Genomic DNA, 24,622 nt, shown 5'->3' on the forward strand with positions numbered 1-24,622 from the left:
AGAGGCTGCAAAGCCACGAAGAGGTCTCCCGCTATAAAAAGGCCAGTTTAGCGTCCCCCAGGGGAGGTCTCCAGCAGTCTAGGTCCCTGGGGAGGCCTGCCGCAGACCCCCAGCGCCCTGAGTTTATGAGAAGGCCACCAAGCTGAACAGTGCCACTTCTACCCGCCGAGTCCCTTTGGTGTCACTAAGGGGGGCTTTTACCCCCACCAGCTCCAGGTGGCCACTCTGGGCTGGGGCCATTTAGCAGGGGAAACTGCCCACAGGGACCCTGGGCCCCAGTGCTTTTTACTGAGACTACAGAGTCACCCTCCTCCCCCTTAGGGCTCTGGTGCCTGGCTCTCTTCCTTTCACACCTCCCACTGTCACCCTCTGCCACCTTCCCCAAGCCACCAGGCCAACGAGGCACATAGCTCAAGCCAAATATAGTCTAGCACCTCCTCCTCTCCTCTCCCCAGACTCATTCCCTCACCTCCGGACCAGACCAGGCAGGTCTCTGTTCTCTTCCCACCTCTTCCTCCTCCACGCTGCAGCCACACTGACCTCCCTAAAGTACACAGCTAGCATGTTTCCCCGAAAAGAAGACCTAGCCGGATCATCAGCTTTATGCGTCTTTTGGAGCAAAAATTAATATAAGACCCAGCATTATATTACTATATTGTATTATATTATATTATACCTGGTCTTATATTAAAATAAGACCGGGCCTTACATTGATTTTTGCTGATGGTCTGGCTAGGTCTTCTTTTGGGAAACACGGTATGTCCAGGCCAACCCTGCTCCAAAACCCTCAACGGCTCCCTAGTAGTATGCACACGCCCAGGGGTACACACACAGGTACCCAAAGGGGCCAGGATGGGGACACAGAGCATCCTCCCAGAACACAGCAGGGACAGTGGGGACTGGCATCTGGGAACATATAGTGCCAGCTGCTGCCGACACCCCACTACTGTGCCATGTGGGGCGTTTCCCACCACAGGCCCTGGCAGGGGAGCGGCACACAGTGAAGAAGGCTCAGCTCTTATTCCGACCTTGGCTCCGTGACTCCCTGGCTGGAAGAACCTGGGGAAGTGATTCAACGTCCTCGGGACATGGAGAACGAGCACCTCTGTGAGGTATCTGGCGTGTGGTGGGCTCAGGGCACGGCGGCTATCGGCATCCTTACCAGTGTGACCGCCCCGCTGCACGGCGTGTGCAGTGTCGTGTCTCCTAGGGGTGCTGTAAGGCAGGGACGGTGTCCCCTGTGCCCTCTGACACCCGCGCAGACCAGCCCAGCGCTCCGCAGGCAGCAGGTGCTCAGTCTACTTGCTAAACGGAGTTGATGAAGCCAAGGGAAGCGGCAGGCTAGAGCCAGAGGGGGCGCTGCTCACATGGGGTCCCCAGCCCGTGCCTTGTTGCCACACACCCAGGGCGTGCGTGGCGAGACTTTCCGCAACTGTAGAACCATCTCGCCTAGACTGAACTCTCAGGCTCTGACACCAACAGCTGCCTGCTGCCTGCTCCCCAGGCCTCCAGCTCCCTCGTGGCCTGGAGAGCAGGCCAGCTGGCAGCACCGCAGGGCCGGCGTGGGTGGAGGCCCTGTCCAGCCACCAGACAGGGCTCCTTGCTGGACGCCCGGCCCTCCTCTCCCACAAAGCCCCAAATGCCCATCGAACCTCCTTTCACATTTCCCATCACTCTAGTTGCGAGAAGCCCCCTCACTTCCACCTGAGGACACATAGCTTCCAGGCCCCACACAAAAGGAAAGGTGGAAGAGAGAAGGGAGGGGGCAGAAAACATCTTTGAAGTCGCTGTGGTCCAATTAGCCAGGCGTTCGTCCTTCACACTTACAGACAGGAACACACATTAACACCTGCTACAAAAGCAAGCGTTTTTAGATATCTTCATCTTCACCTCCTTGACACTCCCTGAAAGCACTCTCAGCAGCTGGTGACTGACAGGTAGTTTCCTTCTTCTACGTCAGCAGGGGGCTTTCAAGCAGAAGAAATTAAAAAGCCACCCATCTCCTTGTGAGGCCGAATTCCCAGGGCCGCGACTGCCCTTCTCGGGCTCCTTGTGCCCCCTCACCGCTGGGCAAGCGCCACCACGCACAGGGCCAGAGCCTTCAGGAGACCGGCTCCGAGTCCCTGGGACACAGGGACCCCATCTCACTGAGCATGGTGACGCTGCAGCAGGGTGGCTCAGGGGACGACAGTCACCCTGAGTGCCACTTCACTAGAGGAGAGCCTTTATGTACCATGTGGATGGTGGCAAGGCCGGGGAGCCACTCCCACACTGCTGGTGGGAGCGTGACGTCATACAACCACTTGGGAATGTACTGGTCAGGACCTGCTGACAGCCCGTGAGCCACCAAGCCAGCCCTAGAAAGAGCCCCATTAAAACCGCATGCACGTGTTCACCAAAAGACACCCACACGAACGTCAACAACAGCGCACGACTGGAAACAACTCCAAAATGGAAAGTACCCAGGTGTCCATCGAGAGTGGAATAGATCACAGAGCAGAATATTATCCACCAGTGAAAAGGAACAATGTCCACAGGAACTAATGGAAATGAGCGAAAGACGCCGGACACAAATGAGCGGAGGTTGTGTGATCTCATATATAGTATGAAACAGGCGAAAGCACCTTATGCTGTTAACATCAGGATGGCCATGACCTTTCATTGGTGGGGGTAGGGGCCGGGGGAGCTTCTGGGATGCAGGAAGCTGCTTCTTCAGCTGGGCAGCGGATACACAGGTGTGCTTGTTTCGTGAGAAGTCATCAGCGGTACGCATTAATGGATTTGTTTTTTAAATGTATGCAATCATTCAAGGGTTTTGTAAAACAGTATCTGTTGGCATGGCTATTGTTAAGACTATAATGAAAAGATTTAGAGGAAGAAAAGTGCGGAGGAAGCAGGCAAGGGTCAGGATGCCCAACACCAGACGTGACGCCCCACTTCTCAGAAGGCAAGGGCTTGGAGAAGGTGATCACACTTCCATCAAAGACCAGGATTCCAGAAACCTCCAAGGTCCTCACTGCCAACCCCCACCCCCACCCCAAGCCAGCTCTGGGCTTAGCAGAAATCCAGCTGTGCCGTTTCTTACGGTGAGGGCACCCCTGCCAGGGAGACACACCCAGCCACAGCTTTCCTCCTCACCTCAGCCATGAGGGGACACCATGGCACTTTGAACGCTCCCCTTTTAGAGAGGCTGAATTTTCCAAAGTCCAAAACCCCTTGAAGGGAAACAGGAAAAGTACCGCAATAACTTTGTAAGCATTCTGTTTGGACAACGTGCCCGAGGAATTCACCACGTTTAGTGGGGAAATGCAAGCAGTTAAATCTGTTCGGTGTCGTGACACACGAAATTGAGGCATAATTGCCCCTGAGGGCTTGACAACTGGAAAGCACTTCATTTCAGAAACGGACGGAAATGTATGCGGGGAAATGGAAGAGACTGTCAAAAGTTTGACTGTGATGTGAGTGGAGCCGCACCAGGAAGGCGGGGATGGAGAAAGTGCTCCAGCTCTGACACGTGTACTCCTGCCTGGAACGCCTCCGAAGCAGCAGGACTGACTCCAGCCTTTGCCCTAAAAGCCAGTGAAATGAAGACCAAAACTGCACACTTCAAACCCCAGTGCATGCGCGGCCCTGCACGGGTGGGAGGAAACACTCTTACCGATCATGTGGTTGGCAACGTGGATTTGGATCTCTCTCTCGTTCTCGAAGGTCATCTGGCACTTGATGCACTGGTATGTCTTTTTCTGTTTGGAAACCAAAAAAAAAAGGGGTGGGGGAAATTAAACAGTCGGGAGGGAGAAAAGAGCAGAAAGCCAAAGTTCTGGAAGTCCTGGCTCCAGACTTCCCAGAATGGCTCTGGTCCCCTCCCTGGTCTGTCCGGTCCCCTCTCTTCCCGCCTACTTCTGAATCCAGCTCTCCAGCCTGGGGAAGGGGTGCCTACATTCCGAAGGAGCTGTTTCCTGCTAGACCTGGGGCACCTGCCCCACCCCAAGGTGTGGGCACACAGCAGAACCTCGGAAAGGAAGCTGAGGGAGGCTGCCCTGCCCAAGTGTGCTCACACCCGTCTTCCATCTACCCACCCATTCATCTACACACACACACACACACACACACACACACACATCCATCCATCCACCCGCCTCTTCTCTACCTTCCCATCTACCTATACACACAGACATACACACACACCCATCCACCTACCCATCCATCCGTTTACACAAGCATGAACAAGCACATAAGGATAAACAGACAGACGTGCACGCATACGTATGTCCACCCTGCCTCACCCCCCAACTCACCAGTGACACACAAGCCCCTCACGGACTCAGCCCCACACTACAACCAGCTCCCTGTAACACGGGCCTGAGTGTGACACCCTCAGAGGAGTGGGGGGCAACCTTAGGAGCACAGGTTCATGCAGGCTGACATCCAATCACAACCCCAGAGACACACACTCTCAGCGCCTTCACTGGGACCCTGACAGCCCCACCCACCGCTCTCAGTGTGCCCACAGGTGCACAAAGGGCTCCTGACACACGTGTGTGCTCAGCCCCATGCTCACAGGTACCCTCGTGTACATACACAGACTCCTAAGCGTACACATGTGCACTCACACACACACAGGCTCACCACACCAACACTCGCTAGGGCACGTGTGTACCCAGAGGCCCCGTACAAAGACAGCCCTTGTGGCTTTGCACGCGAGGCCGGGGTTGCTCATGTCCAAAGCAGAGGGCACCCGGAGGGGCAGGCCAGTCCCACAGGCCGGTGGGCCACGAGCACGGGGAGAGGAGGACTCTGCCACTCACCCTCCATTTTCCCCTCTGCCTCTCCCCTGCTGCAACCTTAGCCAGCCCCCGTCTTCACCTCAACACCTCCTCTTGGTCTGTCTCCCATTCTCCATCTTCTAGAGACCCCTCCTCCCCTGGATCATCAGCTCCCAATAGGAGACATAATCACAGAGAGAACTTGGCTTTCAAAGCAGCTTCCCCAGGGCCCAGCCCAGGAAAAGCAAAGCTGAGCCCTACAGCCTGTGGCCAGGGCTGCCTCCCCTAGCCCAGCCCTGCGCAGCCTCAGAGAGGCCCAGAGCAGAAAGGGAATACACCTGAGAATGGCGGAGACAGGATTAGGAGGGCAGGAGAGGGAAAAGACAGCCATAGCTGCAGAACCTCTATTATCATGATCACAGCTCACATTTATTGAGCACCTACTATGTGCAGGCACTGTTTCTTCTGAATGCTCACACTCACTCTGCAAGCTCCACTGTCGGGATGGAGAAAGTGGAGTTCAAGAGGCTAAACCAGCTGGCCAAAGCCCCACGTTGGTGAGCAGGGGACCTGGGATTCGAGGCCGGGCAGGCTCCCTCTGGAGCCCACTGTCTGAGCTGCCATTCTCGGCTCCGTGTCCCAGACGGCCTTGGACAGTTCTGGCCTAGGTGACAAAGCTGGTGCGACCTGGACAAGCCCTGTAACCTGGACGTTTGTTTACCCCACTGTAAGATGGAATGTGACAGCAGGGAGAGGCATCGGAGGGTCTGGTGAGCCGATGGAGGACCAGGGTCTGCCCACGCTGGCCTGGAGCGGGGTAATGTTATTGCTCATAAACAGAGGGGGGCAGAAACCGTGATGCTTCATGCCCCAGCTGACGCAGCCTCCGCCCCACGGGAACCCGGTCCTCGGAGAGCTGGTTGCTATGGATACACTCCCATGGGCCCCAGCCTGCCAGCCCCCAAGTCCCTGTGCAGCCCCCAGAGTCTGCTCTTCCATGCATGAGTCCTGGGGGAGGGAAGGGGGGTTCACAGACAGCTGGGCCCCTGCCCCCAGGCGTGCCCAGAGAGGGGCAAGGTTCCAGGGGCTGTGCCTTCCCTGGGGAGGTGCCCGGGCTTTGTCTAGCTCATTTCTGCAAATGGCCCATCAGCCCAGGCCTCTAGATGTGATGGTCAACGCACCTCCTCTCTCACAGACCTGGCACAGGGAGAGGAAGGCTGTCGGGTACCAGAAAACAAGCCGCCTGAGTATGAACCCCTGTACTGCCTCACACAGCTGTGCATCCTGGGTACACGGCTCCACCTTTCTGAGCCTGCATCCTCTCTTTGCCAAAACAGAGGTCACGGCAAGTCTCCTAGCTTGTTGCCATGGAAACAATATAAGAGCCAGTGCCCACCCAGGAAGGGCCTTTAGGAAGTGGTACTAGATGCAGGATCCAGGGCAGATGGGGAGCCCTGTGGCTGTCAGAACCATAGTGCAGGGGTGGGCAGTACCGAATGGACAGGGATGGGCTGGGGTACACCTGGAAGGGGGCGTGCAGGGCCCAGCTTGAACATGGGGGTGACCTCCCGGACCTCGCCCCAGCCAGCCTCTCCCCTCTTGCAACCAGGATGGGCTCCAGACATGCTGGCTAGAGTGTTGGGCAAGAGCTCAGGCTGTGGGTTCCAACACCTTGTCGGCCTCTTGAAAGCTGGGGGCTCGTCGCAAGCTACCTCACCGTTCTGTTTCCTTGTCTGCAAAGCGAGTGTTATGAAGATTAAATAGACAAAGTGTTTGGACATCCTCATCCCTTGATAAATGTGAGTTGTGATTATAAATGGGAAAATGACGAGTGACGTTTACTAAGTGCTTTGAATTCTCAGAGTGAAACGCTGAGGTCGGCACGGGAACGAACTGTGATACTTAACAACTGACCATCGGAGCAGATGCTGACCCCAAACCAGAACGGCCCCTGTGGCTCCCACGTGATGTCAGCTGTGGAGATGGACACCACTGCTGTCACTCTAGTGTCACTATTACCCTTGGGCTTGACAGGTGAGGACAGAGGCCCGGAGAAGTCAGATCACAGTGAGCACTGGGAGCGGGGTGAGGGAGAGCTTCACCCAGCGAACCTGACTCCAGGCCCATGTGCTCCCAAGTCGGCCCACTCTGGCCAGCCAGCAAGCGGAGACTGAGCGGGAGAGGTGGGCAGCGGTGGCCAGGAGGAACCCACATCCAGGACCTCCGTGGCGTGTCCTATTGGCTCCTGCCTAGAGGTCTGGCTCAGGCCTTGAGAGACTGGGGTGTTAACACCCCTAGAAGAGGCTCTCTGCTTCAGATGTCTTTCTGAGGAAAGACATCGAGCCCCAGCCAGACACATAGCTCTAACCTCATCCAGGTGTTTCTCTGTCCAGCCAGGTGACCGTGGACGGGCCCTCCGGCTCGCTGGGCCTCGGTGGGGAGCTGGGCCAGGAGGCCCCTCAAGTCCCTTCCACCGTGCAGCCCCCTTCTCATTCTCTCACTCACTCTCCCCCTCAGAATCCCAGCGTCCAGGCCCCAGTTCTGATCCCACGGTAAACATCCCTGTCTTCCAGCAGGCATCTGTGGCAGGGAGCCCCCCCTTAAATCTCGCCTCCATGCCCGTGGCGCCAACCGCAGCCCTCCAGGGGAAGACACCCCCGAGATCCGCTTGGCGCCTTCTCAGCCTGGAGCACACAACCCTGACTCGATGGGAATCTCCAGCCCGTCCCAACACCTGAGAACCCCACGGGCCAGGGCCGCTGTACCCAGGGCCCGCGTGGACCCTCCAAGGAGCCCAGATCCCCTGGTCTGGGAGCCCCTAGGGCAGGGTCCATGTCTGACTCTCCTTGGCTGCTAAAAACCCCGAAAACATAATGGGTGCTCAGAACAAATGTGATGAATGAACGAACTGATCAATCAATCATTAATAACAGTAATTAGAACCATTTCTAGGGCCTTCCATGCAGCAGCCACTGCACTAACTATAATGGGGCTGTTGATGACGGTAATATCAGCTGGTGATTATAACGAGCATGATTGAGCCCTTTATGTGTATATTAGCTCCTTGACCTGTCAAAAGACTCCTGGATCTAAAACCCAGAGCGCAAAGAGGCTTTCCCAAGCAGGCCCAGGACGCAGGGGAAGCAGCCCTCCCCAGAGCGATAAAAAGATGGCAGCTGGCAGGACGGGAACACGCACTGTGGTCGGCCAGCCCACGGACCCTTCGGCGGGATTACGCCACGGGCCCCGCACAGCAGTTCTGACGCCAAGACCATTATTCCCCTTTTACAGATGAGCACGTGGCAAATGAGACCCAGAGAGATCCATAACGGATGCACGTCCCCCAGCTGGAAGGGAAACGGCAACTCTGGGGTTTTACCTCGGTCTCCTGCAGTGCTGCTTCCCTGGGCTCCCAAAGGGACTGTCACCAGGAGGGACAGAGTCAGCGTGGGAGGCTCCTCTGGGGCTCAGCGCCCACGAGCAGGGGGCAGGAGCCCCCAGGAGCAGGGACACGCTTGGGCGGCGGCACTTACCCGGGGCACGGGGGACGTCTGGGTGCCTTTCCGGGGCCCACTGGTCTCCGGCGTGAGGTCGCGGTGGTCCACCTGCACGTGGTTCTCCAGGTCCTCGGCGCTCTCGAATTTGACGCTACACTCGGGGCAGCGGAGGCCGGCGCACGGCCGGTCGGCGGGCTCGGGCGGGGCCAGGCCGCCCACCTGTCCGTTGGCACCGCGGGTCATGCAGCCGGCGCAGAGGCCATAAGGGAGCCCGTTGACATCGAGCTTCACCAGGTCCTGCTTGCTGCGGAACTCCTTCAGGCACAGGGCGCATTTGTAGAGCTTCTGCACGCCCTGGCCGTTGGGGGAGGACGCCGCCGAGCTGCCCGCCAGCTTCTGCATGTGGAAGGTGCCATGGATCTTGAGCTCGAGCGTGGAGGTGACCGTCTGCATGCAGACCACGCAGCGGAAGCCCGTGAGCGAGTTGCGCAGGTCGGGATGCATCTGGCAGTGCTCGATGAACTCCTCCTCGCTCTGCAGGGGCATCTTGCAGATGCGACAGGTGCCCGTGTCCAGGCTCTTGCTGTGGGTCACCTTGTGCTCGGTGAGCGTCAGCAGCGAAGGGAAGCGCTCGCCGCAGATGGGGCACATGTAGTGCTTGGCGGGGCCCCGGTGCGTCTGCAGGTGCTCCCGCAGCCCGTTCTCCGAGAAGAAAGTCCGCGAGCACACGTTGCATTTGTGGCTGCCCTTAATGAACTCGGCCTTCTTGCGTGAGCCATCGTCCTCGCCCGGCCGGATGTTGTGGTCCCGCAGCCGGTGGTTCTGCAGCAGCACCTCCATGGTGTAGGCCGCCCCGCAGATGTCGCAGCCATACATGGGCTCCGACGCGTCCACGTCGTCCTCACTGGCCTCGTGGCTGTTGGGGGCCTCGGGGTTCTTAAGCAGCATGCCCTGCAGGTCGGCGGGCTCGGCCTTCTTGGTGGCGGCAGGGGGCACCCCGTTGGCCGTGCCGTTCTCGGTGGCCGCGTCGAACACGCAGTGCTTCTCCCGCAGGTGCTTCTCCAGCAGGATGATGGCATGAAAGGCCTTGCTGCAGAACTTGCAGTTGTACTTCTTGCTGTGCGTGGTGATGTGGCACTGCAGCTCCACCTCGGTGCTGAACGTCTCCCCGCAGAAGATGCACTTGTGGGCCTTGGCTGGGTTGCCCAGGTGGCTGTGCTTGACGTGTACCTGCAGGTCGGCCTCCTTGCGGAAGTCCCAGGTGCAGGCCGTGCAGCGGTACATCTTCTTCTCATTGCTGTGCTTCACGGCCAGGTGCACCTGGATGGACACCTTGGAGTCGAAGACCTCCTGGCACAGCGTGCAGTGGTACAGCACAAAGGTGTGCATGTCCAGCAGGTGCTTCTGCAGGTCGTCCACCGAGGAGAACTGCTTGTCGCAGCTCTCGCACACGTAGTGGGTCGACGTGGTCATGTAATGCACCGTCAGGTGCTGCAGGAGCGATTCCTGCGAGTCGAAGTCCTCCTTGCACTGGGGGCACGCCTGCTTCCGCAGCAGCAGCTCCAGGTGCAGCTTCAGGTGGGTCTGGAAGCTCTCGAAGTTGGAGAACTTGAGGTCGCACTGATTACAGGGGTACTCGCCGTTGGAGACGGAGTTGGCGCTGGCCGAGAGCCGCTGCCGCTTCGGGGAAGACACCTCCACGTCAGAGGAGACCGGGCTCTGCTCTGCCTTGGACTTCTTGCCGTGGGCCAGCGGGATGTTCTTGTGGTTCTCCTTGATGTGCTTGGTGAGCTTCAGGATGGAGCCGAAGATGGGCGAGTTGGTGCAGTAGGGGCAGGAGTAGACCTCCATGAAGGACTGCGCGGGCTGCACCACCGGGGACTCCAGCTTGGACCCGCCGACACTGCAGTGGGCCTGCTGGATGTGCTCGGTGAGGGAGGACTCCGTCAGGAAGCCCATGGAGCACTGGTTGCAGAAGAAGGCGTTGTTGCCCTCGGGTGGGTTGGCGTTGGGGCCGCAGTGGGAGACGCGGATATGCTCCTGCAGGCTGTTGATATCGGCGAACATCTCTGGGCAGTAGTTGCAGTGGAAGGCGGACATGTTGCCGAACTGCATGACAGGGTAGGCGTGGTTCTTGTGCAGCTTACGGACGTGCTCGTTGAGGTTGTACAGGGTGGGCATGGAGTCCAGGCAGATCTGACACGTGTGGCTCTGCTGTGGCTTGTCTGCGTGGATGGTCTTCAGGTGGATCTCCAGCACGGCCAGGCTGTGAAAGTCCCGCTTGGAGCAATAGGGGCAACTGTAGACCACCTTGGACCAGCCCGGCCCGTCCTCCCTCATCTTCTTCTGGCCCCGCAGTGGCTTCAAGGTGGAGTCCGGGGTGGAGCCGCGCTCCACGGAGGCGCTGGAGTCCGGCGTGGCGCTGCTCATGGAGGCCACGCTGCCCAGCACGGGGTCGGGGCTGACGCTGTGGTTGCTGGAGTCGGGCTGCCGGTGGCTGTCCAGGTGGCAGTAGACGCCCTCCACGGAGGAGAACTGCTCGGGGCACATGGGGCACTTGTGTTTCTGGTTGGCGTGGGCTTGGTGGATGTGGGCCAGCAGCGTGTTCTCGTCGACGAAGACCTCGGGGCAGTGGATGCACTGCAGGTCAGCTTTCTCGGAGAGCTGGGGGTGGCGGGTGAGCACGTGCTTCTCCAGCTCCTCCGTCTGGCTGAAGGTGTCCTCGCAGTAATCGCACATGAAGTCGTCCTTCTTGGGCTCCTTCTCCGACTTGGCCAGGTGCTCCTTGTTCTTCCTGTGGGCCTGCATGTGGGTCTGCAGCGAGCTGGTGGATGAGAAGCCGCGCTTGCACACGGAGCACTTGAAGGGCTTGCTGGAGCTGTGCGTCTTCAGGTGGATCTTGAGGTGGTCGCTGCGGGAGAAGGCCGCCTCGCACTCGTGACAGTGGTACTTCTTGTCGCCCGTGTGCAGCTTGATGTGCCGGTCGCGGCTCCTCTTGTGCTTGAAGAGGCGGCTGCAATAGGTGCACTTGAAGGGCAGCTTGTCGCTGTGGATCTGCTCGTGCCTCTTCAGGTAGCTGAGGCGGATGAAGGACTTGTCGCAGAACTGGCAAGGGTACGGCAGGCCTGTGCCCCCTTCCTCCTCGCCCAGGCCGAGGTCACACCCATCCCCAATCATCTGCGTGGGTGATGCAACATCCTTGCTGGAGGGAGATGAGGCCACCCAGGAGAGTTGTGGGTCGTCGTCACCATCTGCAGGGGGAAGCAGAAAGGAGATTAGAGGCAATTCCCAGGGCCGCCCAGAAACAAGGGCAGCTCCGGGCTGAGGCTGTGCAGCGGGCGGGGGGAGTGGGGGAGGGAGTCTGGGGGGCGGAAGCTAGTGGTCGTGAGGGACCCTCTAGCCTGCAGAGGGGGTGGCAGAAGGGCAGCAGGATATGGGAGGGAGACGCCTTTCCCCTCAGCAACACCTGCCGCGGCCTCACTGGACCAGGTACCCCCGTAGGAAGTAAGGTCTCGGCCACTTCCCTGAGGGGCGTGGGCAGCCTGGACAAAGTCACTGGAAATGCCCTCACAAACCATCAGTCCCACGGGCCAGAAGGAGGCAAGTCCCATCACCTGATCGCAACCTGGGGGCTGACTCCCCGCCAACCTCTAGTCCTGGTGGGAAATCCCACAACCCTGAGGGGCACAAGCAAAACTTTGCAAGAAAACACAGTGCACTGTAATGAATTCAGCCGCACCCCATTCTTTGGGGGTGAGGGGACTGATGAAGCTGGAACTGCTCCTTCAGGTGGCAGACAGATGTATGAGACGGGAAGTCACAGGCACATGGCATCAGGCTCAAGGGCACAAATGGGAGACAGCGAGCAGAGGACACCTGAGAAGGGTCTGCAGGTTCCAGCTCGAACCATCGTAAGGGGGCTGTTTCTTTTGCTTCCCCTCACCCCAGGAATGACCCAAGTCCATCCAGGACCCTGAGAGATAGCCTGGTGGTAACAGTGATTAGAGGATGGATCAGAGCCCAGATGGTCACAGAACTCAGAGCCCAGCAGGTCCTTAGAGCCATCATGGGGGGAGGGAACTCTCTGCACAGATGCCGACGTGGCCTACCCTCCCCGGGGACAGGGGCCACCCTAATCCCCCATCCCCACCCCCATGCCTTCGCTGGTCCATTCAGCCTCAGAGAAAATTGAAGTAAAAAAAAAAAAACTAGGACTGGCTGTTTCTAGGAAAACAATGGCACCCAGGACGCAGCAAATAGAGCCAGGGAAGATCCTTGAGACGCAGCAGGGGGTGAACCGAGTCAGCCTGAGCAGAGAGTGACTTCTATGGCTCAAATTTCCGATGCTTGATTTAAAACTTAATAATGAATGAAATGGACCGCAGGCTGCTACGGGCAGGGGAGAGAAAGACAAAAGTTCAGATTCGGCCTCACTGACCTTGCTCTTGTAACCCCGAGGAAATCAACCACCGCCCCCCGCCTCTCCGGGCCCCAGCCAGCCCAGTTTAGCCTCACAGATGTCACCCAGCAAGTCTTGCCAGAGGCAGCCCAGAGCCTTCAGAAGGGAGGGGACAAAGGGGCCACACTCCTGGCAAGGGCGGACCCTGGCACACACTCTTGCACACATCAGCACACTGATACTCGTACTCACAGGCACACACGCAGCTCACATGTCACTCCCACAACTCACAAATTTAGACACGAATACATACTCACCTACACACACAGCCGCACACATCATCATGCTCACACACGGTCACATACAATCACATACTCTCACACGCATACATATCCATTCATACACCATCATTCCCACTATCACTCACACACCAACTTACACACGCACACACTCACGCACACCCACCTGCAGATGCACGTGCACACACGCACACACACACACCATCACACTCCACAGTCACAGGGACGTCGCGTCCTCACAGCTGCCGCTGCTGTCCCAGGCACAGCCCCAGACTTCAGAGACAGCAAGCCCGGTGCAGGGTCTTGCAGGGTCCCTCAGGCTGGCGCTGAGCCTGCTCCTAGGACACACCCACCACCCTGGTGCCCACGCAGGCCCCCGGGTACCGCAGGCAAAGTCCCCAGCCCTGAGTCCTATGTCTCCGGCAGACTCCCCACCTCTGAAGCCCAGCCACCCAGTCTGGCATGGGCACCTCCCAGAATGCACTCCCGGAGTGAGGCACTTGCTCCCTTGGGGATCTCACGTTTCAGGGCCCTTCGGCCGGGAAGGACGCAGCCGCTGCCAGCACCTTGGATTAGATGCGGCGGGAGGCAGCCTGGCCCCTGCCTGGTAGTTCCCAGCACCTGCCAGCTGGGCTCCACAGGGTGCAGACAAAGGGCCCCAAGGGAGGAGATGGCAGGAGCTGGGGCCGCTGGGGGACCCGCTTGGCCCCTGCCCCTGGCCTGGCTCAACCAGCTTATTAGTATTTTGATGTCTTCGTTCAGACTCACTCAAGCTGTCATAGATCCTTTCCTGTGTGTCTGGCCACTCTAAGTGCTTTCCCACGGTCACAGACAGGGGGAACCATGACCCCTCCCACTGTACAGACAAGGAAACTCAGGCACAGCCACAGTGACTTTCCCCAGGAGATGACAGCACCAGGACTGTCCCCAGTCAGGTCCCCAACAGGGTCTGGACGAGCTTGCTCAAGCCAGTTAAACAAGACTACACCTGTGTGGGTGAGAAAGAGAGAGGGACCCACGCGTCAAGCCTCCTGTGCAGTTGCAGTCTGGATCTCCTTTGAGCCCTCTCCGACAGGACGACCGGGACTGGTCCATCGTCTGTATTTCGGGGAGGGGCCCACCAAGGCCAGAGAGGCACAGGATGAAACGCACTTGCTTGCAAACCCTCATGCCACCTGCCCAAGGATGAGAGCAGACACCTGCAATCGAAGTCCTGTGTTTCTCATCCACCCTGTGCGCATTCCTCTTAATCGCTCTGACTCAGTCTACACATCTGAGAAACGGGAATCATTGTGGGCTGGATGAGAAAAGTGAACGTGAACAAGCACTATTACTCCATGTACATGAAATGTCCAGACCAGGTACACCTGTAGCGGCAGAAGGAAGATCAGAGGCCGCCTGAGGCTGAAGGCGGGAGGACACTGCAAACCGGCCAGAGGCATCCTTCTGAGATCACGCAAACGCCCTAGAACTGGATTGTGGCGAGGACTGCACAGCCCTGTACATTTACTAAGTCATTGAATTGCTTGCTTAACACAAATGAATTTTATGGTATGCAAATTACACGTCAATAAAGCTGTTAAAGAAAAGCACTATTTGGCCAATAATAATAATCAGTACTAATGACTGCCACTAGAGCTAATAATATGACATGTCCCATGTGCCAGCACTGGGCTAAGTGCTTCCAGTACCACCGTTCATTTCTTTGCATCTTCACGGCCATCAGTCACACCCCATTTCTGAGCTGAGGGGGCTGAGGCGTGGAGAGGGGCAGGACGTGCCCTGCGTCCACGGCCAGGCACCCGTGTCTCCCAGGAGTGCGGGCTCCACTCACCCTGGTCCCATCAGGCTTTAAGAAGGACAATCGACCGGCCCCACACCAGTCCTCAAGGGCCATTGTGGGGATGCCTGGCTGGCTTTATTTTTCCACAAACAAGTTTCAAAACTAAAGCAAAGCCCGTCACCCTGGGAGCGACACACTGAGCACTGCCTGTGATTATAATCCTCTGAATTGAAATGAAAATAAGGCTCCTTGCACCGAAAAGTCCCCATCGAGGGGAATGGGGGGTCACGTTGACATCAAAAGCCCCAAACTCAGAGTGCCCTGTTTAGAGGCTTGTATTCTCACAGCATTTACCTTGCCTGCTGCCACCCGACCCCTCCAAATGCATTTTGCTTTGGGGACCCTTAGCTCTAGGAGAAGATGGAGAGATGAGCGGGGGCCGAGGTGCCCAGGATGTGTGTGCAGGACGTCGGAGAGGAAGAGGGGGCCCTCATCTTAACAGTGGCGTTGTTCCCTTCACGCCGACTGTTAGACACCACCCACGTGCAGCCGTTACCGCACGCGCCTTCTGGCAGATGTGCAGAAAGGGGAGGGGTGCAGAAATGGGGCAAAAGGCAATCTCCAGGTCCCCTTCAACTCGAACGTTCCCGAAGTCACAGAGAAGGTAGGTTCACGGCAAGTCCAGCTCAACCAGTTACCTTTTCAATCCCAAGTAAATGCTTGTCTAGATTTTACTGTGTGCCATGCATTCTTCTAAGCGCTTTGCATGTTAACTCATTCAATTCTCTCAACAGCCCGACGAGAAAGTACACTTATTATTGTTTCATTTGCAGGTGAGAAAACTGAGGCACAGAGAGGCTGAGTAACTTGCCCAGTGCCACACAGCTATCAGGCAGTAGAGCCAGGATTCACCCCCCAGGTTCTGAGTCAGGGCTTTCACCCACGATGTTACACGCTCCTCTCCTTTGGGAGGGAGCTCTGTTACAAGAGGAGACCAGTGGGAAACGGTGACTGACGCCAGGCCCTCGGCTTCCCCTCCCCGAGACTACAAAGAAATATAACAAAATAAGTAGAAAAATCACTTTCAAAATGGAGATTAAAGTCATTTAAAAATGACTAATCCTGCAAAAAGGCCTGGGAGGAAATGAGTCCTATGAGCTTTTTGCTGTCTGTTGCAAGAAGAGAACCAAAACACGCATAAAAGAAGGTAGAAATTTTGATAAAAATTCAATTAAGTAGAAAAAGAACATTAACTGGGCTTCAGAATACATCAACAGCAGAATGAGAGGGAGATCCCAAGCTCGTGTGGCCACACGTGGTGAATTCTTCAGGCTGGTGCTGCCGCAGCCTGAAAACGGCCACAGACGTACCTTGTCAGGGCACAGCCAAGTGGCTGCCACCCAGAAGGCCTGGCAGCCTGAGTTCCACGGCACCTGCTGTCACAGAGAATCAAGGTGGGGGCTGCCAAGGAAGTGCCTGGACAGACGAGGGAGAGTGGCTAGCCCACAGGAGTGATACGAAAGGGGGACCTTCCTGCAATGAGGGGCACAGACTGAAGAGGAAGTGAGCCCCCCGTCACCGAAGCTATGCAAGAGAAATAAACGGCTCTGTAAAGAGCACTGGGAGGGTTCCCTGCGGCAGATGAGAAGGTGAAAAGGGCTGACACCCAGGCAGTCCCCGGTTTCTAGGACAGTCATGGGTTGGGCAGCGCCATTCAAGTGAATACAAATGACTGGAGGATACTTCAGACCACGAAGGAAGGCTGACTTAGAGCAAGCCAGGCACCTGGGGGAGATGCACTAGGGATGGAAAGGAACACGAGACAGAGTCCATCAGGAGACCTGGGCCTCAGCTGCTTCCACTGTAATGTGGGCAGTTGGAAATCTGGTTTCCAAACTCGCTTCTGGGTAAACATCAGGGTCACTTGTACAATATCCCAACCATCCAGATTGGCTCCATGGCAGCCACAAAAAGGCCTGACAATCCTTCACGAAGCCCCAAGAGGTCTCCTTGCCACTCACCCATTTCCTTGGGGAAGTGAAAAGTGCCAAGGAGACAAATGCCCCACAGGACAAAGCTCCGTGCTGCTCCAGGAATGGAAATCGCTGTGGAGAAATGGGACCTCAGACTCAGGACCCATTTACACCAATCCCGTACGATACAGAAAGTCCAGAGAGAGAGAGAAGGGAACGTCCAGGGATGACAAGTTGGTCATGGTTGCCTAAAGCACTGTATTCAGAAGGATTCTAAGGTCATATCTGGGCTGAGAAGAAACGAGTACTGAAATCAGGTGGTGATGTCTGCCATGAGCACAGCAGCGTCTGGGTGGAACATTCAAAGAGCACTGAGTAAATGGGGGGAAGGGGTCTGCTCGCACCAGTGCTAGAGAAGAAGCCATCAGGTTCCTTCCTCCAAGAAAGGAGCGGCCCATCCTCTCTGTAAAGCGAAGCCTAGAGGCAGGGTCCCCAAAATCCTGTTGTACAGGCAGACACAACACGACTGGGAAGATACGGTGGAGCTGTGTTGTGCTCTGGAGGGGTTTTTAGGCAGAGAGAAGGGTCAGTGCCCACCCTGGCTGACGGTGAGGCCTGCCCCAAGAGGGCACAGAGCAGCCAGGCAGCCTGGGATGGCAGACCAATGTCCCAGAGCCCAAGGTGACAAGAGCTACGAGACATGAACGTGCTTTGGGGCAGACCACAGCCTGCACTTCCCACAGAGGCAGCCAGAACCTAAGGAGTTGGCTTTCTAGATGTGACATGATGCAAATTTGGCTCAGGGGTCATCTGGGCATATTCCTGATTGCATGTGGGGAAACTTCAAATCTTCGCTGTTCTGTCTTTCTGCACCCCCTAGAAGCCTGGTGCACTGGAGGGAACATGGATCTGGGGGAGCCCTGGTCCCCAGAGGCAACTCTGTGGCTGGGGAGCCCTTAGGGAAGTCACCAACCCTTTCTGAGCCACTTCTTCTGTGACACAGGTGGACTGGGCTACCTCTAAGGCCTTTTCCTGGAGCTGCTTCTAGCAAACTGTGATGTATGCTTCCCTGAGAGGCCCCAAGCTCCCCTCACAGCAAACCCCCAGGCCAGAGTGGGGGCCTGGACCCCATGGTATGAAGGCCCCAGGAGGAGACAGGGGCCACCAGGCCCAAGCTCCCAGGCTGAGTGGGACACCCTCACTGTCTCCATGCCTACCAGGGACTCAGCCTCCAGAGGCAGAATCCTGTCTCAAACTAGACCTAGGAGAAGAGGGGACACAGCCAGGAAAGGGACAGGGTGCCTGGCCTGTTCCTAGCCTCCCACCAGATGCCAAAGTTGGCCGTCCATCCCAGAATGCTCCTTGACTCAATTACAGCCACACATGTGGAATCAACATCAGTGGGGGGGAAGGGGGAGTTAACAGAACATCACTCATTTCATAGATGGGGAAACTAAGGCAACTGAATCACAGCAAGGATTAAACTCATAAAAACCACAGTAGTTAACTGTTTATGGAACATTTCTTATAAGCCAGGTCCTTTGCCAGCATTTTCTCATTTGATTCTCACAACATCACACTGAGGTGGGTACAATTACCCTCCCCTTCTTCATAACTGCAAACTGAGGCTCCAAGAAGGAAAGCAACTTCCTGGGCACACAGAGGTAGCAAGTGGCAGATGCCACACCCCACCCCATCCATCCACTGACTAACCACTAGTCTACACTGCTTCCCCAGGTCCTGAATGTCAGGTCAGGGCCGGTCCCACCGCAAAAGCTGCTCCCTCTTTCTTAAGCTCAGAACCTATGGCTCAGAGAGAGGCAGGAGGAGTCCCACACTCTACAATCCCACCTGCCATAAAGACAGGGTCAGGTCCTGATGTGGGCAAAGCCAGCGGTGGACCCCCAGGCCAGGCAGGCTCTGAGGCCGAGCACCAGTGAATGCAGCTGGCCACCTTCCTCACGATGGCTGACAGGCCAGGCTGCTCAAAGAGCCTTGCAAAAGCAACTGTGGAAGAGGGAGGCGAGCGAAGAGGTCGGAGTGACGCGATGGAAGGAGGCCACAAGCCACCAGCCAAAGACTGTGGGCAGCCTTGACAAACTGGGAAGGCTTGGAAACAGATGCCCCCCAGAGCCTTACAAAAAACAAAACAACAACGCAGCCCTGGCGATTGGAGTCCAGTGAGACCACGTCAGACTGCTGACCTACAGGACGGTAAGGTAAGACATTTTTGTTGTTTTATGCCACTAAGTTCATGGACGTTTGTGACAACAGCCATAGAAACTCATACAGATTTTGGTTCCCAGAGTCGGGTGCTGCTGTAACAAATAGCAGAAAGTGTAGAAGCTTCTCTGGAAATTGGGCAGTGGGCCACGGCTAGGAGAATTTTCAGGAGTATGACAGAAAAAGCCTATGCTGCCTTTTAAAAGATGGTTCATAGAATTATGGATGGTAATTGCTCTGTTAGTGAAGACTCAGAAGGAAGAAAGCCTAAATCACATGGAGAAAGCCTAAATCACCAAGGAAAACACCTATGTCGTCATGAGCAGAGAAGTGCAGACATTAAAGCACCGGTGGGGAGGGCTGAGAAGGACATGAGGAGCACGATACTGGAAACTGGAAGAAAGGGACCCCTACTGTGTAGTGGCAGAGAACTTCGTGGAACTGGCCCTGTTATACGGAAAGCAGAACTAGTAGTGGGTAAAAATGGACATCTAGCTGAGGAGATTTCCACGCACAATGTGGCAGGCATGACCTGTGCTTTCTATTTTTTGGTTTTTTTTTCTGACAGCTTCCAGTAGAGAGGAAAGAGACAGACTGACAGAAGTACTGTTAAACAAAAAGGAACCAGGAATTGATGATTTGGGAAAGTCTCTGCCTACCCAGGTTGCAAGACACTATAATTAAGAGAGTCATGAACAGAAAAGCATGCTCTGGAGAAAAAAACTGAGGGTGTAACTGCACATTTTGCTAATAGCACAGAAAAATCAAAAGGTCAGAGTATTCAGTGACACAAAAGGCTCTGAAAAGATTAAGGGTGTGACTCACGCATTCCCTAAATTAAACCAGAGAGCATCCAAGAAGTTTGGAGGCATTGCCCTGGAGCCATCTCAGGAGAATCCGAAAGTTTCGTAGAGATGGGATTATCTATGAAATATCTATGGAAGAACCTCTTTTCTAATGGAGTCGATCCCCATGACATATACAGGAGATTCACAAGGTTCTTGAGAACTTGATACCACCAGAAACACTATACTAGCTTGGACAAAAAAAAGAAAATCACTCATATACACACACATACACACACACACAGAGTACGAGATAAAAGAAGACGCCTCAAATTCTATAGACAGGAAGCAGGCTAACAAAACTACTCTGCTACAAACATTTGCTGCCTTTCATTTAAAAAGTTGGGGGGTGGGGACGGTGACTCAGAAGGTGAAACCGCAAGCCCAGAAAGCAAAGCTGCAGCCAGAGGGTAGAATTTTGAGCCCAGAGGGTGGGGCTGTGAGCCACAGTGGATGACATCATGAGTGGACTGGGGTCAGATTCTGGCACTGTAACCCGAGGCAAGTACATCCCCTATTCATGCTTTCATTCCCCCAACTCTTGATAGAAGGGATCAGATGAACTGGTCTCTAAGAGCCTCTGCAGCTGTAAGAGCTTGGGATCCATTAGTGATGTCGGTCCCAGCTACGGAAATGGGGAATGGCAGGTAGTAGGCATCCCAGTTTACTGCGACCTCCTACTTTCCGTATGCCGTTTGCAGCTGGCTCTGGGGGATCCTGAAATGCCACCTGACAGCACAGAGTCACCAGCAAGGCGTAAGCTTCAGGAGACTCAGTCAATGGCACGGAGACATCAGGCACTGGGAGACCGAGAAGCCATACCACAGGTAACATACAAGCTTGCTTAGATCAAGCTGCCACTCATTAGCTGTGTGCCAGGGGCAAGTGACTGCACCTCTCTGAGCCATTTCCTCATGTATAGATGGGGACAATAAGGGTGCGTACCTTACACAACGGGTAATGTGCATATGGTGTCAACCATTGGATACATGTTGGCTGAAGAACACGAAGGACGTCGCTAGTGTCATGTACCATCGTTAATTGTAAATCCCCTCATTTGTACGCAATAAAATATTTACACGGCACTTTCACACCCGTTATTCCATTTGACACTGGAGCATCTCTGTAGTTGTGAGGGTGGCGGTTATTCCCACTTGACAAGTAAGCAGCATGCCACACTCCCAGGAAGGCTGCAATGGACCCCAGCCCCCCACCCAGTAATTGTCCCTCTTTCACACTCAAAGTAGCTGGGTTTGCACAGTAAGCTGCATGATCACCCCGCGGATGAGGAAACAGAACAGAGAGGTTAGGTCACATCCCGTTGTCACAAAGCAGATGGTAAATGAAAAGACTGGGACAGGACTCCCCAACCCAGGGCTCTCAGCCAGCTGGACTGAGAGAACGATGTCCTGAGCAGTGGGACAGAGATCACCACGCTGTCCTCTTGCCAGACGGTCGGGGGCCATCCAGTTATGTTATTTGTAAAAATGCCAACATTAGAAATCAGGAACTCTCAAAGTTGTTTTAAAGGTCCACATTCACTTCTGGCTTTTCTGGAAGGAGAAAGGGAAAGCTGGTGGCACGGGCTCGGCGTCTGGCACATCTATGGAGGGGTTCAGCCACCACCGCCACTGGACCAGGTCTGCTCACGGTCTTGTTTGCCTACATCCCTGAAGCCCCCTTCCCTGTTACAGGGTGTCCCCGGCCCTGGGGGCATTTGTGTCTGCTTGGTGGCTAAGAGGCCAGCAGCTGGGCTTAGACTCCCAGCTCCACCAAATTCATTAACTTCCTTCAGTTTTACAGATGAAGAAACCTGCCTCAGTTTCCTCATCTGTAAAATGGGATAAGAACAGTCCCAACTATAGAATTGCTATGCAAATGAAATAAGGGAATATTTGTAGAGTATTATATACGAGAAGTGCTCTACAATTTATACAATTAGTCACAGGCTACTGGCTCCCCAGCTCAACATAAGGTCACAGGGCAGAGAGTGGGAGAGGGAACAGGCAATAGTCGTGAGGGTTTGAATGGACACGAGACAGTGCAGGGTCCCAGCTCCCTGAGTCCTGACTAACAAGGAGGAAGGTCTAAGCTAATAACCAAGAGTCACCCCTGCAGAAGATGGTTTTCAAAGACAAAGACACTCGACCTGCACAAGGGCCCACAGGGACTCGGCATTTACCACCCCAGGATGTCAGAGAGGAAAGGAGCCTCACGGGCACTCAGCCCAACCCTCTCGTTATTACGATCGAGAAACTGAAGCCCCAGCAGCCTGGCTCGGGCTTGGACCTGGGTCTCCAGTCTCATGGGGGAAAGGGTGGGAGATGAGGTCTGACTCCCTGACACCCCTGTGCCCTCACCCTAGAGGGCTGCCATCCCGAAGGGCCGCTAGACTCACAGGACAGGAAGGAGGCCCCCGCCTTCCCTTGGAAGCCCCTGACCTCACAGAACAAACAGCCTGCCCGGCTGCTCCATCCCTTAGACAAATTTACTTAGCACTGATATTGAAAATGCAATTGGGCTTGAGTTTTATTGCAGAAATTAAACAGACCGGGAAGGGCGGGGGAAGCCAGCATACAGTAGTCAATTCACCCAAGAACCGGCTGTGATCAGACTATCAGACTAGCTAAAGTGGAGAGTCCTGATCAGCTCCTTCAGGGAAGAAGAGCCCCCCAATCTGCCCCTACGAGAGATGCCCCAAAGATGGGATGCTTATGGCTAGTGGAGGGGCTCCAGAAGGTTCTCCCATCATCCTCTGGCTGGGGCCTCCCTCGCACCCCAACATTGCCCTGCCCACCTCCCACCTAGTCCAGGGAGGAAAAAGCGTCTCCTGAAGTCATCTCCACGAGGTTTCTCGAAACAACACCGCCAAGGCCCGGAGCAAAGGGCTCTTTGCTCGACTCGAGAGAAAGCAAATGCTTTTGGGGTTGAATCACTGTTTTTCTTTACTCCCTTTGGAGATCAGCAGAGCCCACATTCGGCCGCGTTCGTGGACCTGGGACTGGAAACAGCTGCGCTCTAATTACATGTAAAGTGTACCAAAACATCCCTTTCATCACAGACTGGAAATCTGTTAGCATCTGTCTCTCCTTTGTTTCTTCCACAAGATACAAGCTTGTTTCTACATTTTTCTCACCTGTAGCGGTGATTAAAATTCATTATAAATGAAAGGAGTGAACAGACAAACAAGTTCCTCTGTGTACCGTTCTAAACTCAAATTAGAAACAGCTGTTTGCTAATTCATGCAGCGATGTTTGGTCGTGCTCTGTGAATCAATAATAACTCACCCTATTGCTGCACAAATTTGGGGATAATCCATATATTTAACTCGGCACTGGATCCGCCAGGCAGGACTGTGCCGGCAGCCCCTGTGACCACCTTCAGGGGCCCATGTGGTGGGCTCTCTGGAGATGTCCACCACAGCCCTGACGGGGAACCCAAACTCGGAGCACCCAGCACTCCCTCCAGACACGGGCCCTGGCAGGACCAAAAGGAAACCCCGAAATAGCTTCCTCATCTCCTCTCCTCCCCTGGAACCACCAAAATGTGTGTGTGTAATACACACAATATATAATATGCCTATATACAATATATATTTTATATATATATGTCAACTCTGAGTAAACGCCAACCGCACACATCCTCCAGCCGCTGGAGGGAGCACAAAATTAAAAGTCTAATTGGTACCCAGAACAATTTAAAACTATTAAATATAGGCGAAGCTTTTCTGTAAGAAAATAATCCTTTGATGGGGATTAAGCTGGTTTGGATAGCACTCTTCCCTTCCCTGCGCTTCAGCTGCCAATGTGAGAGCTACAGACTGGAAGGCTTCGAAGTTTCTGAGAAGTGTTCAGGCATGTCTGCCAACGTCAGGGAAAGGGCATGTGGCATCCACAGCTGTGTCCCCAGCAGAGCCGTGGGTCCCAGCACAGTGTTCACCAACCCAGGCCCAGGTGTATCCCAGACCCCACCCAGTTATACCCCATGTCCACTCCCAGGGAACTAGGTCCCTGGGGCCCTGGGGATGTCACAGCAAGCCCAGCCCCAGCTACTTCAGGGACCAGATGATGGGGAAATAGGGGCCAGCTATGGGTCTGGGAGTGGATGTTCTTTCTCCTTTATGGGGAAAGAGGTAAGTAACCTGGAAGCCTTTCCTGCCACCATGGCACTCCAAACCTTCTCTGTCCTGGTTAACATGCCTTCCAGACACTGCCCCCAAGAAGCCTTCCTTGACTCCCTCTGCCACTATCACTAGCCCTCCCTGACCTCTGGGCACTGCCATCGGGCCATTTCTCACCCTGAATTGTAGCTCTCGGTATCACTTTTATTTCTGAGCCCTTTAGGTGCTCTGTGTCCTGTGCATCCTTTCCGGTCTGGGACACGGGCACACTGAGCCACCTTTTGAACTTCAGACTGGTCTCACCTCCCAGCCCCACGCTGCAGCCACCAACCGCAGAGCGCTCTGTGAGTCCCAGCGCGGTGCCAAGCGCTTCATAAGCTCAGGCTCGCCAAGTCCTCACCTCCATCCTCTGCGGTAACACCATCATTTCCCCCATTTACAGACCAGACACCAGAGGCTGAGAGGGCACGGGCCCGGAGTTTCACAGCAGTTAGTGGAACAGGTCTGAAAAGATCCCATGTTTCTCCAAAAAGCCATCAAAGCCACCCACTGTTACGAGGGAGTATGCCTCGTCCAGCCCAGCCTCTGCACCCTCGCTCAGGCTATGCTAATCCCCAAGGAAGCCCCTCAGGGCCACTGCCTACCAAACCCAAAGTAGTACTCAGAGCCCAGCTCTGCCCACCTCCCAAGCATCCCGGGGTGCAGGGCTCCTGCATG

At 55.4% G+C, this 24,622-nt stretch overlaps 1 protein-coding gene across 2 annotated transcripts in view; it reads right to left on the reverse strand.

Moving 5' to 3' along the window:
* Positions 1 to 24,622, reverse strand: part of ZNF423 (zinc finger protein 423) — a 301,853-nt gene that overhangs the window by 111,912 nt on the left and 165,319 nt on the right. For both annotated transcript variants that reach the window (XM_033128814.1, XM_033128813.1), the window contains 2 exons: positions 8,300 to 11,514; positions 3,659 to 3,743 (listed from right to left, as the gene is read on the reverse strand). In XM_033128814.1, coding sequence (XP_032984705.1) covers positions 3,659 to 3,743; positions 8,300 to 11,514 — 3,300 coding nt within the window. The remainder of the gene's footprint in view (positions 1 to 3,658; positions 3,744 to 8,299; positions 11,515 to 24,622) is intronic.

Source organism: Rhinolophus ferrumequinum, chromosome 15, assembly GCF_004115265.2.
Source record: "Rhinolophus ferrumequinum isolate MPI-CBG mRhiFer1 chromosome 15, mRhiFer1_v1.p, whole genome shotgun sequence".
Classification (NCBI taxonomy): Eukaryota; Metazoa; Chordata; class Mammalia; order Chiroptera; family Rhinolophidae; genus Rhinolophus; species Rhinolophus ferrumequinum.